The sequence below is a fragment of the Podarcis muralis genome, chromosome 18 (assembly GCF_964188315.1).
Source record: "Podarcis muralis chromosome 18, rPodMur119.hap1.1, whole genome shotgun sequence".
Lineage (NCBI taxonomy): Eukaryota > Metazoa > Chordata > Lepidosauria > Squamata > Lacertidae > Podarcis > Podarcis muralis.
The window spans coordinates 4985485-5004481 of NC_135672.1; the positions used below are offsets into that span (position 1 = coordinate 4985485).

At 47.5% G+C, this 18997-nt stretch overlaps 1 protein-coding gene across 3 annotated transcripts in view; it reads right to left on the reverse strand.

Annotated features, from left to right (window-relative positions):
- The window catches only part of KCNN1 (potassium calcium-activated channel subfamily N member 1), a 91648-nt gene that overhangs the window by 24619 nt on the left and 48032 nt on the right, over nucleotides 1–18997 (reverse strand). For all 3 annotated transcript variants that reach the window (XR_013391210.1, XM_028713798.2, XM_028713797.2), the window contains exons 2-4: nucleotides 13451–13900; nucleotides 12001–12096; nucleotides 7440–7858 (exon numbers count right to left, since the gene is read on the reverse strand). Coding sequence is in view for 2 of the 3 variants with exons in the window: in XM_028713798.2 (XP_028569631.2) it covers nucleotides 7440–7858; nucleotides 12001–12096; nucleotides 13451–13819 (884 nt within the window). In the remaining variant the exon portion in view is untranslated. The remainder of the gene's footprint in view (nucleotides 1–7439; nucleotides 7859–12000; nucleotides 12097–13450; nucleotides 13901–18997) is intronic.

Below are 18997 nucleotides of genomic sequence, written 5' to 3' on the forward strand. Positions count from 1 at the left end.
GGGGGGGGGAGGAAAGAAAAGAGAGAGAATAACCTCCTCCCCTACCTTGGAAAAGAACCGGCATGGAGCGTGGTGGATTTCGGAAGATGCACTGGAAGTTAGCGGAGAAGAGGGTGCTTTGGAGTGGCATGCAGGGGGTAAGAGTGGGATAGAGGAATGCAAAAATTTGCCCCCCAGGAGGGGAAAAAAACTAAAGGAACAGAAAGACCCAGACAAGCCTGACTACGCCAAGCAATGTTAAGAGGAGGAATTTAGGATTGCTGCTTTCTTTCTTTCTTTCTATTCACCTTGCACAGCTAGAGCTGGTGGACCCCCAGACCTCCATCCCCAGCTCTATCCAGCCCTCCTTGCCCAGGGAAGGGCAGCGGCGGTTGTGAACCATTGAACATTTCGCTCGGAACATCAGAAAAGGATGCAAGGGGTGGCAGGGGAATCTGCAGAGTCGGAAGCGGGGGCCACCCCAGAGTCATCTAGTCCAACCCCACAACTGCAATGCAGGATGCACATCGTGGAAAATCTGGCTGCTTCCCAGGAAAGGACTTTCAATGGTGCTATGTTGCTTTCGCTAGATCAGCTTTAAAGGTAAAGGTACCCCTGCCCATACGGGCCAGTCTTGCCAGACTCTAGGGTTGTGCGCTCATCTCACTCTATAGGCCGGGGGCCAGCGCTGTTCGCAGACACTTCCGGGTCACGTGGCCAGCGTGACAAAGCTGCATCTGGTGAGCCACCGCAGCACACGGAACGCCGTTTACCTTCCCGCTGGTAAGCAGTCCCTATTTATCTACTTGCACCCGAAGGTGCTTTCAAACCGCTAGGTTGGCAGGCGCTCGGACCGAACGACGGGAGCGCACCCCGCCGCGGGGATTCGAACCGCCGACCATGCGATTGGCAAGTCCTAGGCGCTGAGGTTTTACCCACATCAGCTTTGCTAGCTTGCAAAGATTCAGTTTTATATTGTTCTCAGTTCAATTGTAGTTTAATTGCTTTATTCCCCCAAACTGCTATCTCTGATAGATCTTTAGCTTTCTGCATTTTCTCTGCATTGGTTTTAATTTTGAGTCCCGGTCCCAGGGGAAAAGGTGGGCCATAAATAACGATGGTGATGATTTAATTGCGATTCCTGCATTGCAGGGGGGTTTGGACTAGATGACCCTTGGGGTCCCCCTTCCAATTCTATGATTTGATGATGATGATAAACAGGGGTGGCATGATGTAATTCCTGCATTGCAGGGGGTTGGACTAGATGACCTTTGGAGTACCCTTCCAATTCTATGATTCGATGACGACGATGATAAACAGGGGTGGCAAGATTTAGCTGCCTGGCAGTTCTGTCTCTCCCCTCCAATACCCCCCAAAATATGCGATTCCTGCATTGCAGGGGTTGGACTAGATGACCCTCAGGGTCCCTGCAGTTCTATGGTTCTGTGAAAAGCGGGCATCACTGGGCCAGGGAGGGATGGAAGTCTCCTCTGGCTCTCCTCTGGCAGTGGGTGTGCATGTGCGCTTGAATCACGCAGCCTTCTCGGCTCCCTTCACGGCTGAGTGTGGCCTGACTCATTGCTTCTCGCACAGAGAAAACCAGGCAGCCCTGAAAAAAAATCCATGGCGCGTTGGCTGAGCTCCTGGTGCTCACGGAAGGGCTTCCGGGGTGCTTCTCCATCTTGGCATCTAAGAGGGTTCTTCCTCAACCACCAGCCACCCGTCCTGCTGCGCCAAGGAGAGAACGAGGGTGCAGGAGACAGGGCCACCCCCCTCCTTGCTCCCCTCTCAAGGTTGAATGCCTGCCTGGCAGCCGTGATAAATTTCCAGGAAATGACGCCGCCGCCTCGGGACAGCTTAAAGGCTGAGGATTTATGGGGGCACCAGCTTTTGTGGACGAAAGGAGGTGGGATGGGTTTGGAGGAGGTGGGCAGGAAGGGGGAACTGGGTTTTAGCCCATGTTTGCCATGCTCAGAGTAGGCCCACTGAAAGTGAGGGACGTGGCTACTCTTCCCCTGCGGCAGTTTCCAGAAACTGGTATTCAGGAGCTCAGACACTGGACACAGAACATTGCCAACATGGCAAGGGTCCAGCAATAGCCATCTCCTGCTCTGTGATATTTTTCTAATCCTCTTTTCATAGATTCGTAGAGTTGGAAAGGATGCTGGAATCTCAGCAAAAGCATCCATCACAGATGGCCATGCCACCTCTGCCTATAAACCTTCAAAGTCAACCACCTCCCAAGGGCAGTCGTTCCACTGTTGTACAGCTCTTGCAGTCAGAAACTTCTCCCTGATGTTTAGTTGGAATGTCTTTTCTTGTAACACGAATCCGTTGTTTCAATCCTATCCTTCAGAGCAGGGGAAAACAAGCTTGCTCCCTCTTCCATATGACAGCCCTGAAGACATTTGAAGGTGGCCATCATATCTCCCCTCAGTCTTCTCTCTATTGGGCTACATACATTGGGTATAATTCCCTCAACCGTTCCTCATAAGGCTTGGTCTCCTCTGCACACCTACCAGTTTGCCAACATCCTTCTTAAATTGTGGCACCCAGAATTGCACACAGCATTCCAGGTTGTGGGATGTGAAACACAAGAGCAGTCAAGTACAACATTCCTAGAGTGAACATGTTTGCGCATGGGGAGGGATGTTTGTCCAGCCAGCAGGTAAACTTCCTGTTTCCTTCTGGGCTGGGACAGACTTCCTCTGCATGGGACTAGAGGTGGGCGTGGTCTCCCCTGTGCAGGTAACGACAAAAGCACAAGGCAGGGCAGCCATCTCTCTCTCTTTGACTACATGCATCGAAGAAGCAACATCGGCTTAGCCAAAGATGCTCTCTTGGCCTCCAGCCCAGAGAGGACAAAGGGACTGTCTCCTTATGAGATAGTTTCCAGGTGTATGTTACTTTTCTAAGCTAAGTCTGCCTTCTGGGATCCGATTGTGAACAGAATGTGAGTAAACTCTTTTTATACTTTTATATATGTGTCGTGTCTTATCTTTTATGAGGGAATAAGGGGAAAATACCAGAACAGTTATTATAGAGGCTTTAGCAAGCCTGACCAAACGCATCCGCTGTGAGTTTAAAAAGGGGAATGTTACTCCGCTAAATTGTGAACTTGTTAACACAAGTTGAAAAGGCTATAATCAAACAATATATCCTCTCCTGCATCCCTGAACATTCCCACACAGGCGTGGTCTGACCAAGGCAGAACAGAGCAGTACTGTTTCTTCCCTTGATCTGGACGCTTGACTTCTCGTTATACAACCTAGAATAGCATTCCCTTTTTTTGCTGCTGCATCACTCTGTTCACTCATATTCAGCTTGTGGTTCGCTAAGACCCCAGATCCTTTTCACAGGTACAGCCAGGAATCCCCCATTCTGTTTTTGTGCACCTGGTTCTTCCAGATGGATAATACCTAAGAAATATATCCTCTCTTAGTTTCTCTACCCATCCCTACAGCCAACCAGGCAAGAACACCCAAGGGAGGGAGCAAAGCAGTGGTGAGTGATTGGAGTGGTCTGAGGAGAGGAGGATGTGGCCTAGAGAGGGTCAGACAGAGAGGCATTTGTCCCCAGGCCTAAGGTTCACTGCCTTTGCAGTAAGGTTTCCTAAGCGGATGGACATCTGTCATTATCTAGTGTTCTGGAAGGTTTCATTATGATGCAGATTTGAAGGGAGAGGGTCTGGGACAGATCCTTCAATGCACACATCACAAATGAGGAAGATGGGGACGAAACACTTTAAGTAAATTGCATGTGTGTGCCATGCAAAATTTAGATGCGAAGGACGACAAGGGCAAGATCTTGCATGCATGCGTTGTTTCCTCTTGAGAAAGAAGGACCAATCATCTAGGAATGCAAACATCTTAAGATGGGAGGGGTTGAATGGGGAGAATTTTGGAAGATATTAAGCTTTTGGGAGGAGTAAATTCTCTGGACGGGAAGGTTGAGGTGGTGAAGTGAAAATAGGAAAGAAGGAAGGAAGGAAGGAAGGAAGGAAGGAAGGAAGGAAGGAAGGAAGGAAGGAAGGACATATGGATGAATGGATAGATGGACAAAGCTTCCTTCCGAAAGCTAGATTAGCTTTGGGATTCTGTTCAAAGTTCGCAACCACCACCAGCACCCAGGGTTTCTTCTACCCCAGACCCCCCCCCCAGACGACACCCCAAACTGCCAATCCCGCAAGCTGCAGCTAATCTTAAATTCTGAGCAAGTCTTGGCCTCCGTGCAAGGGTTGCGTCTACCCGGCTGCTAGCCAATCGGAACTCACAGTTTGTCCCTACGAGAAGCACAGCGGTTTCGAGAGGAGGAAAAACAACGACAACAGCACGTTATTGAGCAGTTTCCAGGCCGGAGGAAGAACAGGGCAAAAGGTCCAGAAAGCAAACGACACACACGAATGGCACAGAGACGAACGCGGTGGGGGGGGGGGCTCCTGCTGGAAAGTGTGGGGCGCCCTCCTAGATCCAACACAGCCGAGGGGAAAGCCCAGGTCTGGCGCAAAGAGGGAGGGGTGAATTTGTTTCTGTTTCCCTCGATTTCTCCCAAGTCTTAAGCTCAGTTCTCCAGGCATTTGACGCCTGAGATGTGTGCTTTCAGGACCTCATTCCTGTGACCATAATCAGATTTAACTGTTTTTAATCAGATGTCAGACAGATAAACAATATATGACTTTTGGAAGACACCTGAAGACAGCCCTGCACAGGGAAGATTTTAACGTTTGGGCTTTTATTGTGTTTCCAATATTTTGTTGGAGCTGCTCAGAGTGGCTGGGTGGCATATAAATAAAATAATTATTATTAATTCATTATTAATGATTTATTATTATTTATAATAAATTGTGATTTATTATTATTATTTATAATAATTATGGGTGGCTAATAATAATAATAATAATAATTCTGAATTTTAAATGGCTGGAACCTGCCCTGGAACCTGCCAAAGGGCAGGAAATAAATAAATACTACTAATATACTACTAGTAAAGGTAAAAGGTAAAGGTACCCCTGCCCATACGGGCCAGTCGTGTCCGACTCTAGGGTTGTGCGCCCATCTCACTCAAGAGGCCGGGGGCCAGCGCTGTCCAGAGACACTTCCGGGTCACGTGGCCAGCGTGACGAAGCTGCTCTGGCGAGCCAGCGCAACACACGGAAACACCGTTTACCTTCCCGCTAGAAAGCGGTACCTATTTATCTACTTGCACTTAAGGGTGCTTTCGAACCGCTAGGTGGGCAGGAGCTGGGACCGAAAGACGGGAGCTCACCCCGCTGCGGGGATTCGAACTGCCAACCATACGATCGGCAAGTCCTAGGCACTGAGGTTTTACCCACAGCGCCACCCGCGTCCCCTATACTACTAGTAGTAATAGTTTTATTTTTATCTTGTTTTTAATGCCCTCATGCCAATTTGCCAGTACTCTAGTGCAAATTTCTCCTTTTACACATTTTCTTAAATGCAATTTTTGCCTGACCCAGAAGCGTTTTTGATAGGACTTTCCTGCAATATTAATGCATCTTATTTATTATTTTCCACTAACTTTTTCTTTTTCCCCTTTTGCATGCATTACTTGGCTGGAGAGCTTCACCGCAAAACTGTGATAAGTGCAAATTTTGAAGGCTGGTTCTGTGCTCATGTTTGTTTACTGTTTCCAAAAGGGAGAATTAGATATAGGCTTGCATTAAAATCCTAACAGCACCAAAATTCCTCCTCTGACCTGCTGCTACTGTATGCATTTGAAAATAGGCTGAATATATTGAAATGTGCCAAATTCACCTCAGCTTCCATGCGACAGTGTTGCCTGCTTTCCCCCCCTCAAATGCTTTTTATTGATTTTTTCACAAATATAAATAAAACTTAATCTTTTACAATCATCATTTTGTGTCGTCTTATTTACACTGCGTAAGTGCACGCCCAGACTTCCTTCCTTCCCTGCTTCGGTTTTCTTAATTTGTATCTTCTCTTGCAGATTATTATTTACCCTCTATACACATCACAGGATTTATGTTAACCCTGCTATAGTTTTTAGACTTCTACAGTTAATTCTTATGTATGCAACGTATTTACTCCACTCTTCTTCAAACTTTGTCCCTTTTTGGTCTCGAATTTTATAAGTCATTTTAGCCAATGCTGTATACTCAAAAACTTTGGTCTGCCACTCTATTACCGCTGGGATCTCCTGTGATTTCCACTTTTGAACCACAAGAATCCTGCCTACAGCCGTGGCATATTGAAATAGTTTACAATCCTCCTTTTTCACCTCCTCCCCTATTATCCCTAATAAAAAAGCCTCTGGTTTTTTAGGGAATGTATACTTAAGTGTTGCCTGCTATTTTGGAACAGCATCACAAATTTTAATCTATGGGACAAACTTTATGGGGGGCCTTTTCTATAGTTGTATTGCTTTAAACTGTTTTTAATATTGCATTTTAATGTTACTGTTGTGTATTAATTGTTATAACCTGCCCTGGGACCTTAGGGAGAAGGCTGCTAATAAATTGATATATGATGAGATAATAAAAAATGTTAGATTTTACCAAAACAACAACCCTGAAGCTTTTTTCCTGGAGATTATAGGGACAGAATTTCACCCCCAAAAAGATGGTTGAGTTGTTTAGGTATGTAACTACAGCAGCAAGGATTCTTTATGCACAGAAATGGAAAGATGAAGAAGTTCCCACCAAAGAAAAATGGATAAGAAAAGTGACTGTGCTGAATCAGAAAAGCCAGCAGCTGAAATATGAGAACTTAATGACAATTGCCTTATGGAATTATAGAAGCATTTTCCAGGCTATTCAAAGAAATATTATAATTCAATGAATTCACAAGCAAGATTTGAACTATGAGCAACAGAAATAATTAGACATAATTGTATTATGGTTAGGATATAAAAGATGCAGTAATGAGATAGAATGAAAACTCCCTACAGAAAATGGAATGCAATGTTGATAAAACAAAAGGAAAAATAAATTTGCATTGGAACTTTATGTGAAATTTGTGGACATTTAATATTATACATACACTACGTCTACTCCTACTACTAATGATTGTGGTATTATTATTATATTTTGCTTGTGATAATGCAGGTCTTTGAGTGAATTAATGCCTTATTATCCCTTTGCAGCCACACTGCATCTTTGTACTTCCAGGCTGTAATGCTTTGTGGTTTGCACTTTTTAGTCTTCGTTATTCCACACAGCCTTTTTTCTTTTTTGTTTTGGGATTTTTGGGTTAACAAATCAGTAAAAAGCAAAAGGAAGGGGGGGAAATGATGGGATATCTCCATCCTGGAGAAAGCGGAGAGACTCGAAGTCAGCACCAAGCAAACCCAACGAGCTCAACGGGTGCAGGAACCTGGTTTTCCCCTCGGCTGCGGCAGGGGGCACCAAAGACCCCCTGGGCGAGTGCCATCCTTTCCCCTGCTATGCCCTCCTCGGCAGGAGTAGAAGAACCGGGACTTACCTCTCACACACGCGGACCGTCCAGGCGGCGATAATCCAGGAGGAGATGCTGAAGACCAGGAGGACCGTCCCGGGGCAGATGGTCATGAGGGTCTTCATGACGAAGCGGGTGTTGAAGTTGATCTTGTTGAGGGCCCCGATGCTCCGCGAAGAGGCGTCGGTGAAGAGTTTGCTGTGGAGGAGCATGACCCGCCCGATCAAGTAGAGGCGTAGGAACATCGGGATGGAGAGGATGATGTCCACGTCGGTGTTGGCCTCCGAGGTGGCGTACGTGAACGCCAGGCGGGTCGTCCACGTGAAGAAGTACTGGCCCGGGATGGGGTGGATGGCGCAGACCAGGAGCTCCAAGGTGATGAAGAAGATGCGCTCATAGGTCATGGCGATGCGCCAGTCGTCCGCTCCGTTGTCCACCATGAACAGCTGTGAAAAGGGAGGGATGGCGTTCAGGCCAGGTTTGTGGGTACATAAACCACACACCCGCCATGGTCCAAAACAAGGAAGGTGGGCACTTACTTGGCAAGGGCTCTTCGCAGCCAAAGGAATGCGCATGGCACAAAGGCAATTCTAGATCTTACTTAATGGTGGCTCTTGAGCCTTTTATACGTTTTATGTGTTTAATAGGTATTGATTAGCAACGTTTTGTGGATGATTGCTTCCCACTCTTACGATTCTATTGTCTAACAAAGAAAAAGGGTAAAGAACCCCTGGACGGTTAAGTCCAGTCAAAGGCAGCTATGGGGTTGCAGTGCTCATCTCGCTTTCAGGCCGAGGGAGCTGGCGTTGGTCCACAGATAGCTTTCCGGGTCATGAAGCCAACATGACTAAACTGCTTCTGGCGCAATGGGACACCGTGATGGAAACCAGAGTGCACAGAAATGCCGTTTACCTTCCCGCCAGAGTGGTACCTATTTATCTACTTGCACTGGCGTGCTTTTGAACTGCTAGGTTGGCAGGAGCTGGGACAGAGCAACGGGAGCTCACCCTGTCGCGGGGATTCGAACTGCCGACTTTCTGATCAGCAAGGCCAAGAGGCTCAGTGGTTTGGACCACACCGCCACCTGCATCTAAACTGTCTAAACTGTCTAAATTATGCCAATAAAGGCTGAATTAACAAGAAGAAGAAGAAGAAGAAGAAGAAGAAGAAGAAGAAGAAGAAGAAGAAGAGCAAGATCAACAACAACAGACGATTGATAGATATTAAATAGATATCCCCCTCCGCCAAGAGTGACACTTACAATTTTGTGATTTGGATTGAGGGGCACTGGAACCCCTCAAACTTTTCCTGCTACTCCCCCCAAAATATTAATAACTGCAAGACACCATGCTCTTCTATGCGGTTGAGATGCTCACATTCATCACAATCTCATTGATTTGTTTGTTAAGGGCGCAATCCTTCCTCCACTCCCCTGGGAGTGAAACCCATTGAATTCCGAGGGATGTACACCTGAGCAGGTGTGGAAAGGATGGAGCCATAAATCAGAGTGGGACCGGGAAGGAATGGATGATCAGCTCACTTTAAAAAAGTCTTTAACAGGTCTGGTCGTGCAAATTTTGGACGCGCAGAAGCATGAAACTCAAGGGACTTTAAGAACGCAAACAGAAACCGAGATGGAATAATGTTGTTTAGTGTGTGTGGTTTTCAAGGTCTGCCTGGCACCTCAGAACGTTGAGTTTCATCGAGTGCAGAGTTGTGTTCTCTCCATCCATCAGTGAAGGGCAGAGCAAGGTCAAAGACCCTCTCAGCCCTTGACCCAGGATCTGTTTGTTCCAGGGCCCACCTGCTTCCCCTTGAAAATGTCCTCCTCTTCCGCCTCACCTCTGCAGGGCTGAGGGTCAGTTCCTCTGTCCTCTGACGCAGCCCATAAAAACATTTTAATGGGAAAACTCTCCCTGCTGTTCAGCGGCGGGTGCTAGATGCCTGTGAGGTGTCACAAGCGGGCGCCTCACCATTCAGCGACGGCACTGGCGCCAGCTGGGGCTGCTCAACTGAGTAATGGCTCCAGGCTGCAGCAGCCCCGAAGTCAGACCTGCCCCATCTGTTCCTCGTTCAGAGGAAACAGCAACAGCACCCATAGCAAAACCCTCCCGAATTGCTCCCACCTATGGACAAGAAAATCTGTCTATGTTACACCTTCTTGGTTTCTCCCATTCCAGACCCTCCCTGCATCCCTATATTCCAAGGACAGTCCCAGATTTTCAGAAGCCATCCTAGTTTCGGATTTGATCCTGGAATGTCGCACTTTTCCTTAAAGGTAAAGGGACCCCTGACCATTAGGTCTAGTCATGGCCGACTCTGGGGTTGCGGCACTCATCTCGCTTCATTGGCCGAGGGAGCCGGTGTACAGCTTCCGGGTCATGTGGCCAGCATGACTAAGCCACTTCTGGCAAACCAGAGCAGCGCATGGAAACACCGTTTACCTTCCCGCCGGAGGGGTACCTATTTATCTACTTGCACTTTGACGTGCTTTCGAACTGCTAGGTTGGCAGGAGCAGGGACCGAGCAACGGGAGCTCACCCCGTCATGGGGATTCGAACCACCGACCTTCTGGTCAGCAAGTCCTAGGCTCAGTGGTTTAACCCACAGCGCCACCCACCAAACTTAGTTTTCCTTAGGATGTCCCTATTTTCATCAGAGAAATTTGGGAGGGTATACCGTTTTGCTCGCTCTGTTTTAGCATCCTTGAAAACCACAGCCACCTTTTTCCTAATACAGGCAGGTTCCTGTTGTCACTTTGCTTAGTATATTGTTTCGTAGAACTACAGAGCTGGAGGGGTCCCCAGAGGGTCATCTAGCTCAACCCCCTGCGATGAAGGAAGATTGTTGTTGCTGCTGCAAATGACTGTCGCAGGCAGCTTTCCTCCATCACGTTACTAGAGTTCTACGGCGTTATCCAAAGAGGAGCTGAATGCTGGACAGTTCAGGGTAGGCGAAAGAAAATGCTTCTTCACACAGACACAGGGCGTAGTTAAACTGTGGAACTGCAGGAGGCAGTGATGGGTGCCAACCTGGGTTGTTTTAAAAGAGGGTTAGACAAATTCACAGAGGAGAAGACTACCAATGGCAAGTAGCCTTGATGTTTGCTGTGTTGCTATCTCCATGACGTTGGGTGAAAGATTCCTGCATTGCAGAGGGTTGGACTAGGTGACCGCTGTGGTCCCTTCCAACTCTGCGATTTAAGAACCCTGGGTGATACATATTCAATGCTAACCATACTCATGGTAGACATGTTGAAATGTCTAACTCCAGCCCAGTCATGTCAGTAGGTCTACAATTGGGTGAGGTCATCAGGCATCAACTCCAGCAAAGTTTCACTGCAACTCCATGATTCTCCCAAGCGAGGTGTACATAAAGGCAAAGGTAAAGGTAAAGGTACCCCTGCCCGTACGGGCCAGTCTTGACAGACTCTATGGTTGTGCGCTCATCTCACTCTAGAGGCCGGGGGCCAGCGCTGTCCGGAGACACTTCTGGGTCACGTGGCCAGCGTGACGAAGCCAGAGCCGCACACGGAAACGCCGTTTACCTTCCCGCTGGTAAGTGGTCCCTATTTATCTACTTGCACCCGGGGGTGCTTTCGAACTGCTAGGTTGGCAGGCGCTGGGACCGAACAACGGGAGCGCACCCCGCCGCGGGGATTCAAACCGCCGACCTTCTGATCGGCAAGTCCTAGGCGCTGAGGTTTTACCCACAGCGCCACCCGCGTCCCTCTATGTTTATAGGACCCACCTTATTCCTGGGATTGCAAGTTGTTTCAAACCATTTTTAACATCGTGTTTCAATTGCTCTCGGACTACAGAGAGGAGGGCAGGTAATAATAATAATAATAATAATAATAATAATAATAATAATAATAATAATAACAATAATAATAATAATAATATATTTTAAAAATATATTTATACCCCGCCCTCCCTGGCCAGAGCCAGGCTCAGGGTGGCTAACACCAATAAAATCAGAGTAAAAGCATAATAGCGGAAAGAAAAAGAAATTAAAATGCAGCCTCATTTCAAAAGTAGCTGATAAATCAAGACCATAAGGGGAGGGAAACATAAGGGTCAGACTGAGTCCAAACCAAAGGCCAGGCGGAACAGCTCTGTCTCGCAGGCCCTGCGGAAAGATGTCAAGTCCCGCAGGGTCCTGGTCTCTTGGGACAGAGCGTTCCACCGAGTTGGGGCCAGTGCTGAAAAGGCCCTGACCTTAGTTGAAGCCAATCTAAACACCTTGAGGCTCGGGACCTCCAAGTTGTTGTTATTTGTGGACCTTAAGGTTCTCCGTGGGACATACCAGGAGAGGCGGTCCAGTAGATACGAGGGTCCTAGGCCGTGAAGGGCTTTAAAGGTCAAAACCAGCACCTTAAACCTGACCCTGTACTCCACCAGGAGCCAGTGCAGTTGGTAAAGCGCTGGATGGATGTGATCCCATGTTAAGGACCCCGTAAGGAGCCTTGCCATGGCCTTCTGCACCCGCTGGAGTTTCTGGGTCAGCTTCAAGGGCAGCCCCACATTAACAATAATAAGATATGTTCGGCTTTCGTACAAAACCTGCTGGGCAGTTGGATTCTTACCTGGATCTCTCTCGCGTGGTACATGATGATGAGCCCCAGGAGAATCATTGTGGACAGACTGATGAGGCATTTGAGGGCGAATGAATATGAAGACTCCTAGAGGGGCAAAAGGAGACGAGACATGGTGCGTTGTTAAACTGAGGAACTCACCGAGACAGGATGTGGGGGTAGACACCAACTTGGATGGCTTTAGAAGAGGATTTGGGAGTGGGGGGGATCTACAAGGGAGAGGGCTATCAACAGCAGCTGTGTCCCACCCCCTACATTGGAATAATACCAGTTGCCGGGAAGAGAGTTGTGCTAATTTGGGGGCCTCCCTCCTAGGCCGGATGAGCTATTTTGAATTCTGATTCTGCCTTCTGCAGCATTAGCTATCCCCCCCCCCCCCGGATTGGTGTCGTCTGCAAACTGGATGAGCACCCCCCCCCAATCAAATTTTAATTAAAACTTTTAATTGTGTATATTAAATATATTGCAAACACTTTAATTCACGATGTGAAATTTTAATTCAGTGACACGGACCACGGGTTCTGTGTCGGAAGTTCACCTGCAGACCACTCGGTATGAAAAGTTGGACTACCCTGGACTAGAATTCCAGCTTGTCGATATTTACATTAAATTGGGGTGCCCAGAACCGAAGATGCGTCTCTTTATCCTTTGACAACTGGTATGCATATCATTAGGATCATATGTGGTGGGATTGTAATGTAATTTTAAAAAATTGGGAAATGATATACAACGAATTGAAGATAATGTTCCATTTAACATTTGTTTAAAAACCTGAAGCATTTTTGTTAAGGATTGTAGGGAAAGATCTGCCTAAAAAGCTGAAAAACATCTTCATGTATGTGGCAACAGCCGCGAGAGTTCTAATAGCACAAGGATGGAAGACTGAAGAAACCCCAACTAAAGAATCATGGCAAGGAAAATTGATGGACTACGCAGAACTGGCCAAACCTACGGGACGAGGATAACTGTGACTTTAAAGATGAATGGGAACCCTTTACAAAGTATCTGAAGATGCAACAAAGCGAACTGGACTCCTTGGCTGGTTTTGAATAAACATTCACAAACTTTTTATTGATAATAATCAGCTAAATAGTTTGAGGATCTATACAACTTTGTAACATGCAGAAAACAGCATTCTCAGAGAAATCAAAGACTGGAACTGAGGGAAGCCGGGTGGGGGTGGGTGGGTTCTGTGGGGGGAGGGAGGGGAGGGAGGAAAAATGGGGGGGGGGGACTAAGGATGATATGTTTCTGGATAATATGTGCTGTTTTAATTTTGAATAAAAATAAGTTTTTTTTTTAAAAAAAGGATCTACCTTGTTTCTGTAAGTCATTTTGAATTGCTTTATTGTTGCAGCCTGCCCTGGGACGTTAGCGTTAAGGCCAGGTTGTAAGCTGTAACGATAATAATTAACAATAATAGGAATCTGGAGGCCCTTACCTTGGTGTAGACCCCCCACGACAGCTCCGTCTCCGTCACCATGACCACGATCCCAAACATGCCAAAGATCAGGGCGTAGTCGCTCAGCCGCTTCCTCTTCTCAAACAGCGCCCTCCGGTGGCCCAGCCGGTAGCCGATGTTCTGGTTCTTCTTGTGACTGCGTGGCCTCTCCTCGGCCTCGGGGTCGTCGTCCAGGCGGGGGTCCGACCCCTTGCTGCGCTCAGACTTGGAGACCACCACCTCCAGGCCGGAGTCGTGGAAGGTCTGCAGGGGCTGGGTCTCAGCGTCTAGGTCGTGGAGGTTGTGGCGGGAGGAACTCAGGCTGCTGAGGGGCCGGATGACGCCGCCGTTGTATTTGCAGCTGTTCATGGCTATCTCGGCGAAAGGGCTGGGCTCGCTGACCGTGCTCCTGGACCCAGCATGGCTCAGAATTTGGGAATCAGCATTCACCTGGGGAGAGGAGGAGCCAGCAGTGAATCCCACCGTGCAAGTTGGAGTCAATTCTTTACTGGCAAAAACACGATCTGCACAGGGGTGTCAGGCCTATTGAGCACAGCAGCCCATCTCTGGTAGGTCTTAGCCCCATGATGCAGTTGCTGAGAGTGAAAGTCCCTGTCTCCCCACAGCTGCCTAAGACTCCTCTTCTCCAGGGCTTTCCCCCCACGCAATCGGGGACTGTGCCTGCATGCAGCCAACCTCTCCTCTGCTCTTTTCATGCCTCTCCTGGTTCTGGGAGACAATGGGTGAGGGGAGCTGGTTCATAGCTGTCAACTTACAGATTTGAAAATAATGGAGCAGCAGCCTCAAAAATAAGGGATCAGCAGCCAAAATAAGGGATTTTCCAAGCACAGGTATGAGCCCCTCCAAGCCAAAGGCAGAAAGCCCAGCCAGCAGCCAAACGAAGCCTCAAGCGGTGGTTCCCACAGCGCAGCAACCCGGCAAAGGGGATGCAGCATGGAAAACCCCCGTCACCTCTCCGCTGGGAAGCGCTGAGCAAAGGCGAGTCCCCAGGCAATGCTGCCGATTTGATGGGCACAAGGCATGCAAGCTCCACCCCCCAGTCATTCTTAAAACTCCTTATTGGGTGAGCAACGCAGCCAAGCAACACAGTTGGAGCCTCCCTCCTCCCTGGCCGGCAGGAAGGGAGGGAGAGGAGCTGCTTCCTTTGAAACCCGGGAAATTTAAGGGATATCATCAATAAGGGACAGCAGCGGGACACAGCACTGGGATAAGAGACTTTCCCGCCAAATAAGGGACGGTTGACAACTATGAGCTGGTTGCAGCAAGAGAAATCCATGATTCTTCCCCAGCCAGATCCATCTCTGTCGCTTGGCCTGTCTCCTCTCCTGCTTCAGGCTCTGCCTCTGATTCTGCACTGCTCTCTGCCACAAACTCTCCCTGCTCACTAAACCCTGTTGCCTCTCCAGCTTCTGACATCTCCTCCGCCCAGGCTTCTCCCTCTGGCCACTCACTGTTGTCCCACCACCACTCCCTGGGCTCTGAGCCTTCCTTCCTTGGGGTTCTCCCAGGTGGTTCCCCCTGCCATTCTTCTGCCTCCAACCAGTTACTGGTTCCTATTAACCTTATGATACCCGGAGACCTGATCATATACAGGTGAAACTCGAAAAATTAGAATATCGTGGGAAAGTTCATTGATTTCAGTAATTCAACTTCAAAGGTGAAACTAATATATGAGATCGACTCATGACATGCAAAGTGAGATGTGCTTCTACTTCTCAGAGGTCCAATCTTGCTTGATTTACAATCCTTGTTTTGCTGATTTCCTTGAATGTTCTAATTTTCTGAGATTGTTAATTTGGGCTTTTCAACAGGTGTACGCCATGATCATCGCAATAACAAATCAAGGCTTGACATATCTGGCTTTGCATGTCACGAGTCTATCTCAAATATTAGTTTCACCTTTTAAGTTGAATTATGGAAATCAAGGAACTTTTCCACGATATTCTAATTTTTCGAGTTTTACCTATACAGTGGTACCTCGGGTTACATACGCTTCAGGTTACAAACGCTTCAGGTTACAGACTCCGCTAAACCAGAAATAGTGCTTCAGGTTAAGAACTTTGCTTCAGGATGAGAACAGAAATCGGGCTCCTGCGACGCGGCAGCAGCAAGAGGCCCCATTAGCTAAAGTGGTGCTTCAGGTTAAGAACAGTTTCAGGTTAAGTACAGACCTCCGGAACGAAATAAGTACTTAACCCGAGGTACCACTGTAGAACAAATCAAGGCTTGACATATCTTGCTTTGCATGTCACGAGTCTATCTCATATATTAGTTTCACCTTTCAAGTTGAATTAGTGAAATAAAGGAACTTTTCCACGATATTCTAATTTTTCAAATTTCTCTTATATAGGAGTTTTCCCAAGCAATTGGAGCCTGTGCCTGACTGCAGACCATAGCCATTGCTCCATCATGAATTTGTCCATTCCTCTTTTAAAGCCATCTAAGTCGGCGGCTGTCACTGCCACCTTTCCCCCCAATTCCATTTTATTAAGTTTCAACATTTTTAACACAGACAGTCAAAACACAGTTTTGCCTCTTCTCTTATTTTTGTCACCTTCCTGTTTTCCACAGAGTTGTCATCTCTCTCCTTCTGTTGCTTCTATCTATCAAATCAGACCCACAATATTATACTCTGATCACTTCGGCTGCTCGTAGCTAAAATCCTGCTTGCGAGTTCATCATACTACAAAATTTCTTTAAGTGGTCCAAAAAACAGGCACCCATTCTTCCATAAAACACTCACCCTGGCCAGAACCCCTCTGACATGATTTTATATCTCCTTGCAGACACAGATAAGTATGTGACCTGGCATGTAGCACTCTTTGCAACTGCCGCTAGGAAAATGAGAGCACATTATATAGCCAAGGTAGCCACCAACTGTAAAGGAGATGAATTTATTTGACCCTATCTGCATCAAGCTGTATTCTATCTTTATCACCAAACTCCGAATATAATTGCACATTGTATCAATTAACATTATTTTTTTAATATATCAGTGGCCATGTGATAATTTTAGCTTGTAAATTTTATTGTTTAATGTCTTAACTTGTATATTAAGGTACTTTTATAGCTCTGTTTAGAGTAGGTAATGTCTTGATAATATAAATCTTTAAAGTTTTGTGTATTAATCCAGTGTATTTTCTTTTAATTGTTGAATGAATCTGTGTGCATTGCGGCAGCCTTTGGCTATGTGCATTAAAACTGACTCACTGACACTCATCAGGTAAAGGTACCCCTGCCCGTACGGGCCAGTCTTGACAGACTCTGGGGTTGTGCGCTCATCTCACTCTATAGGCTGGGGGCCAGCGCTGTCCGGAGACACTTCTGGGTCACATGGCCAGCGTGACATCGCTGCTCTGGTGAGCCAGAGCCGCACACGGAAATGCCGTTTACTTTCCCGCTAGTAAGCGGTCCCTATTTATCTACTTGCACCCGGGGGTGCTTTCGAACTGCTAGGTTGGCAGGCGCTGGGACCGAACAACGGGAGCGCACCCCGCCACGGGGATTCGAACCGCCGACCTTTCGATCGGCAAGCCCTAGGCACTCATCATTAGATTCTCTTAATTTTGTTGTTGATTTTGCCAGTTCTGCAGGTTCCTGTGGCAGGGAGTTCCACATCTCAGCTCTGTGCTCCACAAAGAAGGTCTTCTTTTTATCTGCCCCAAATTTTCCAATGCTCAACTCCATTGGATGCCCTTGAGTTCTAGAGTAATGACAGAGGAAGCAAAGACGGTCCTCTAAAATATTCTGCCTTCCATGCGTGTTTTCCTCTATTCGGAGCGAGCGATGTAGCTGGTTCAGTCAATGCACTGGACCAATGGACTGAGTCAGCGTACTACCTTCTTGTGCTCGCTTTGGACAGGCACCCAATTTACCCATCCGCGGACGCCTTTACCCAACCCTTTCCCCCAGTCATGAGCGTTTAGCGGCTCTGGGAGGGTCCCGTGTGCCAATCAGACATCGCACCAGCTCTGCCAGGCTGCAATTGTACCTGCCGAGTTCTGCGTTTGTGACGGCCCTCCTCTCCCCTGAGATGGCGGCTTTGTTCCCCTGCCAAGAGGTTCCTTGCAGCCTCGGCGCAATGTTCCCGGTGTGGCTAATTACACCCTGCGGGGCTCAAAAGCTTTGGCACCAATATTTTCCCGTCCCGACGCCCTCCGAGATGTTCCTGGGACTGGCAGGCTAATTGCAAGGCAAGGTGACTCAGTGGCTCCCAAGGAAGGGAAGAGAGGGAAGGAATAAGTGTGTGGTCTGAGAGATGGAGCCGGCTTGTTTCGCTCCTGCTCTGGAGGGTAGGACTCGAACCATTGGCTTCAAGTTGCAAGAATGCAGATTCCGACTAAACACCGGGAAGAACATTCTGACAGTAAGAGCTGTTCAACAGTGGAACAGGACTCCCTTGGGAGGTTGTGGAGTCCCCTTCCTTGGAGATTTTTAAGCAGAGGTTGGATGGCATTATAGCTTGAGTTGAGATTTCTGCATTGCAGGAGCCTTGATCCTTACCATTCCAACTCTACAGTTCTATGACACCGGGAATTAGTAGCCTCAGGAGAAGAGACTGGGGCCTTGCGAGAAACGGCCAGCTCATTCCTGAGTTACGACTAGAGGTGGAAGGATCAGACTGGAAGAACACCATTATTACTTATTTCATATATATATGAACTATGGCAAGTTCTTAAAGAAATGGGAGTGCCTGATCACCTCATCTGTCGCCTGAGAAATCTCTATGTGGGACAAGAAGTTACAGTTAGAACTGGATATGGAACAACTGATTGGTTCAAAATTGGGAAAGGAGTACGACAAGGCTGTATTTTGTCTCCCTGCTTATTTAATTTATATGCAGAATTCATCATGTGAAAGGCTGGGCTGGATGAATCCCAAGCTGGAATTAAGATTGCCGGAAGAAACATCAACAACCTCAGATATGCAGACCTTGATGGCAGAAAGTGAGGAGGAATTAAAGAACCTTTTAATGAGGGTGAAAGAGGAGAGCGCAAAATATGGTCTGAAGCTCAACATCAAAAAAACGAAGATCATGGCCACTGGTCCCATCACCTCCTGGCAAATAGAAGGGGAAGAAATGGAGGCAGTGAGAGATTTTACTTTCTTGGGCTCCATGATCACTGCAGATGGTGACAGCAGCCACGAAATTAAAAGACGCCTGCTTCTTGGGAGAAGGGCAATGACAGGCCTAGACAGCATCTTGAGAAGTAGAGACATCACCTTGCCAACAAAGGTCCGTATAGTTAAAGCTATGGTTTTCCCAGTAGTGATGTATGGAAGTGAGAGCTGGACCATAAAGAAGGCTGATCGCCGAAGAACGGATGCTTTTGAATTATGGTGCTGGAGAAGACTCTTGAGAGTCCCATGGACTGCAAGAAGATCAAACGCATCCATTCTAAAGGAAATCAGCCCTGAGTGCTCACTGGAAGGACAGATCGTGAAGCTGAGGCTCCAAGACTTTGGCCACCTCATGAGAAGAGAAGACTCTCTGCAAAAGACCCTGATGTTGGGAAAGATGGAGGG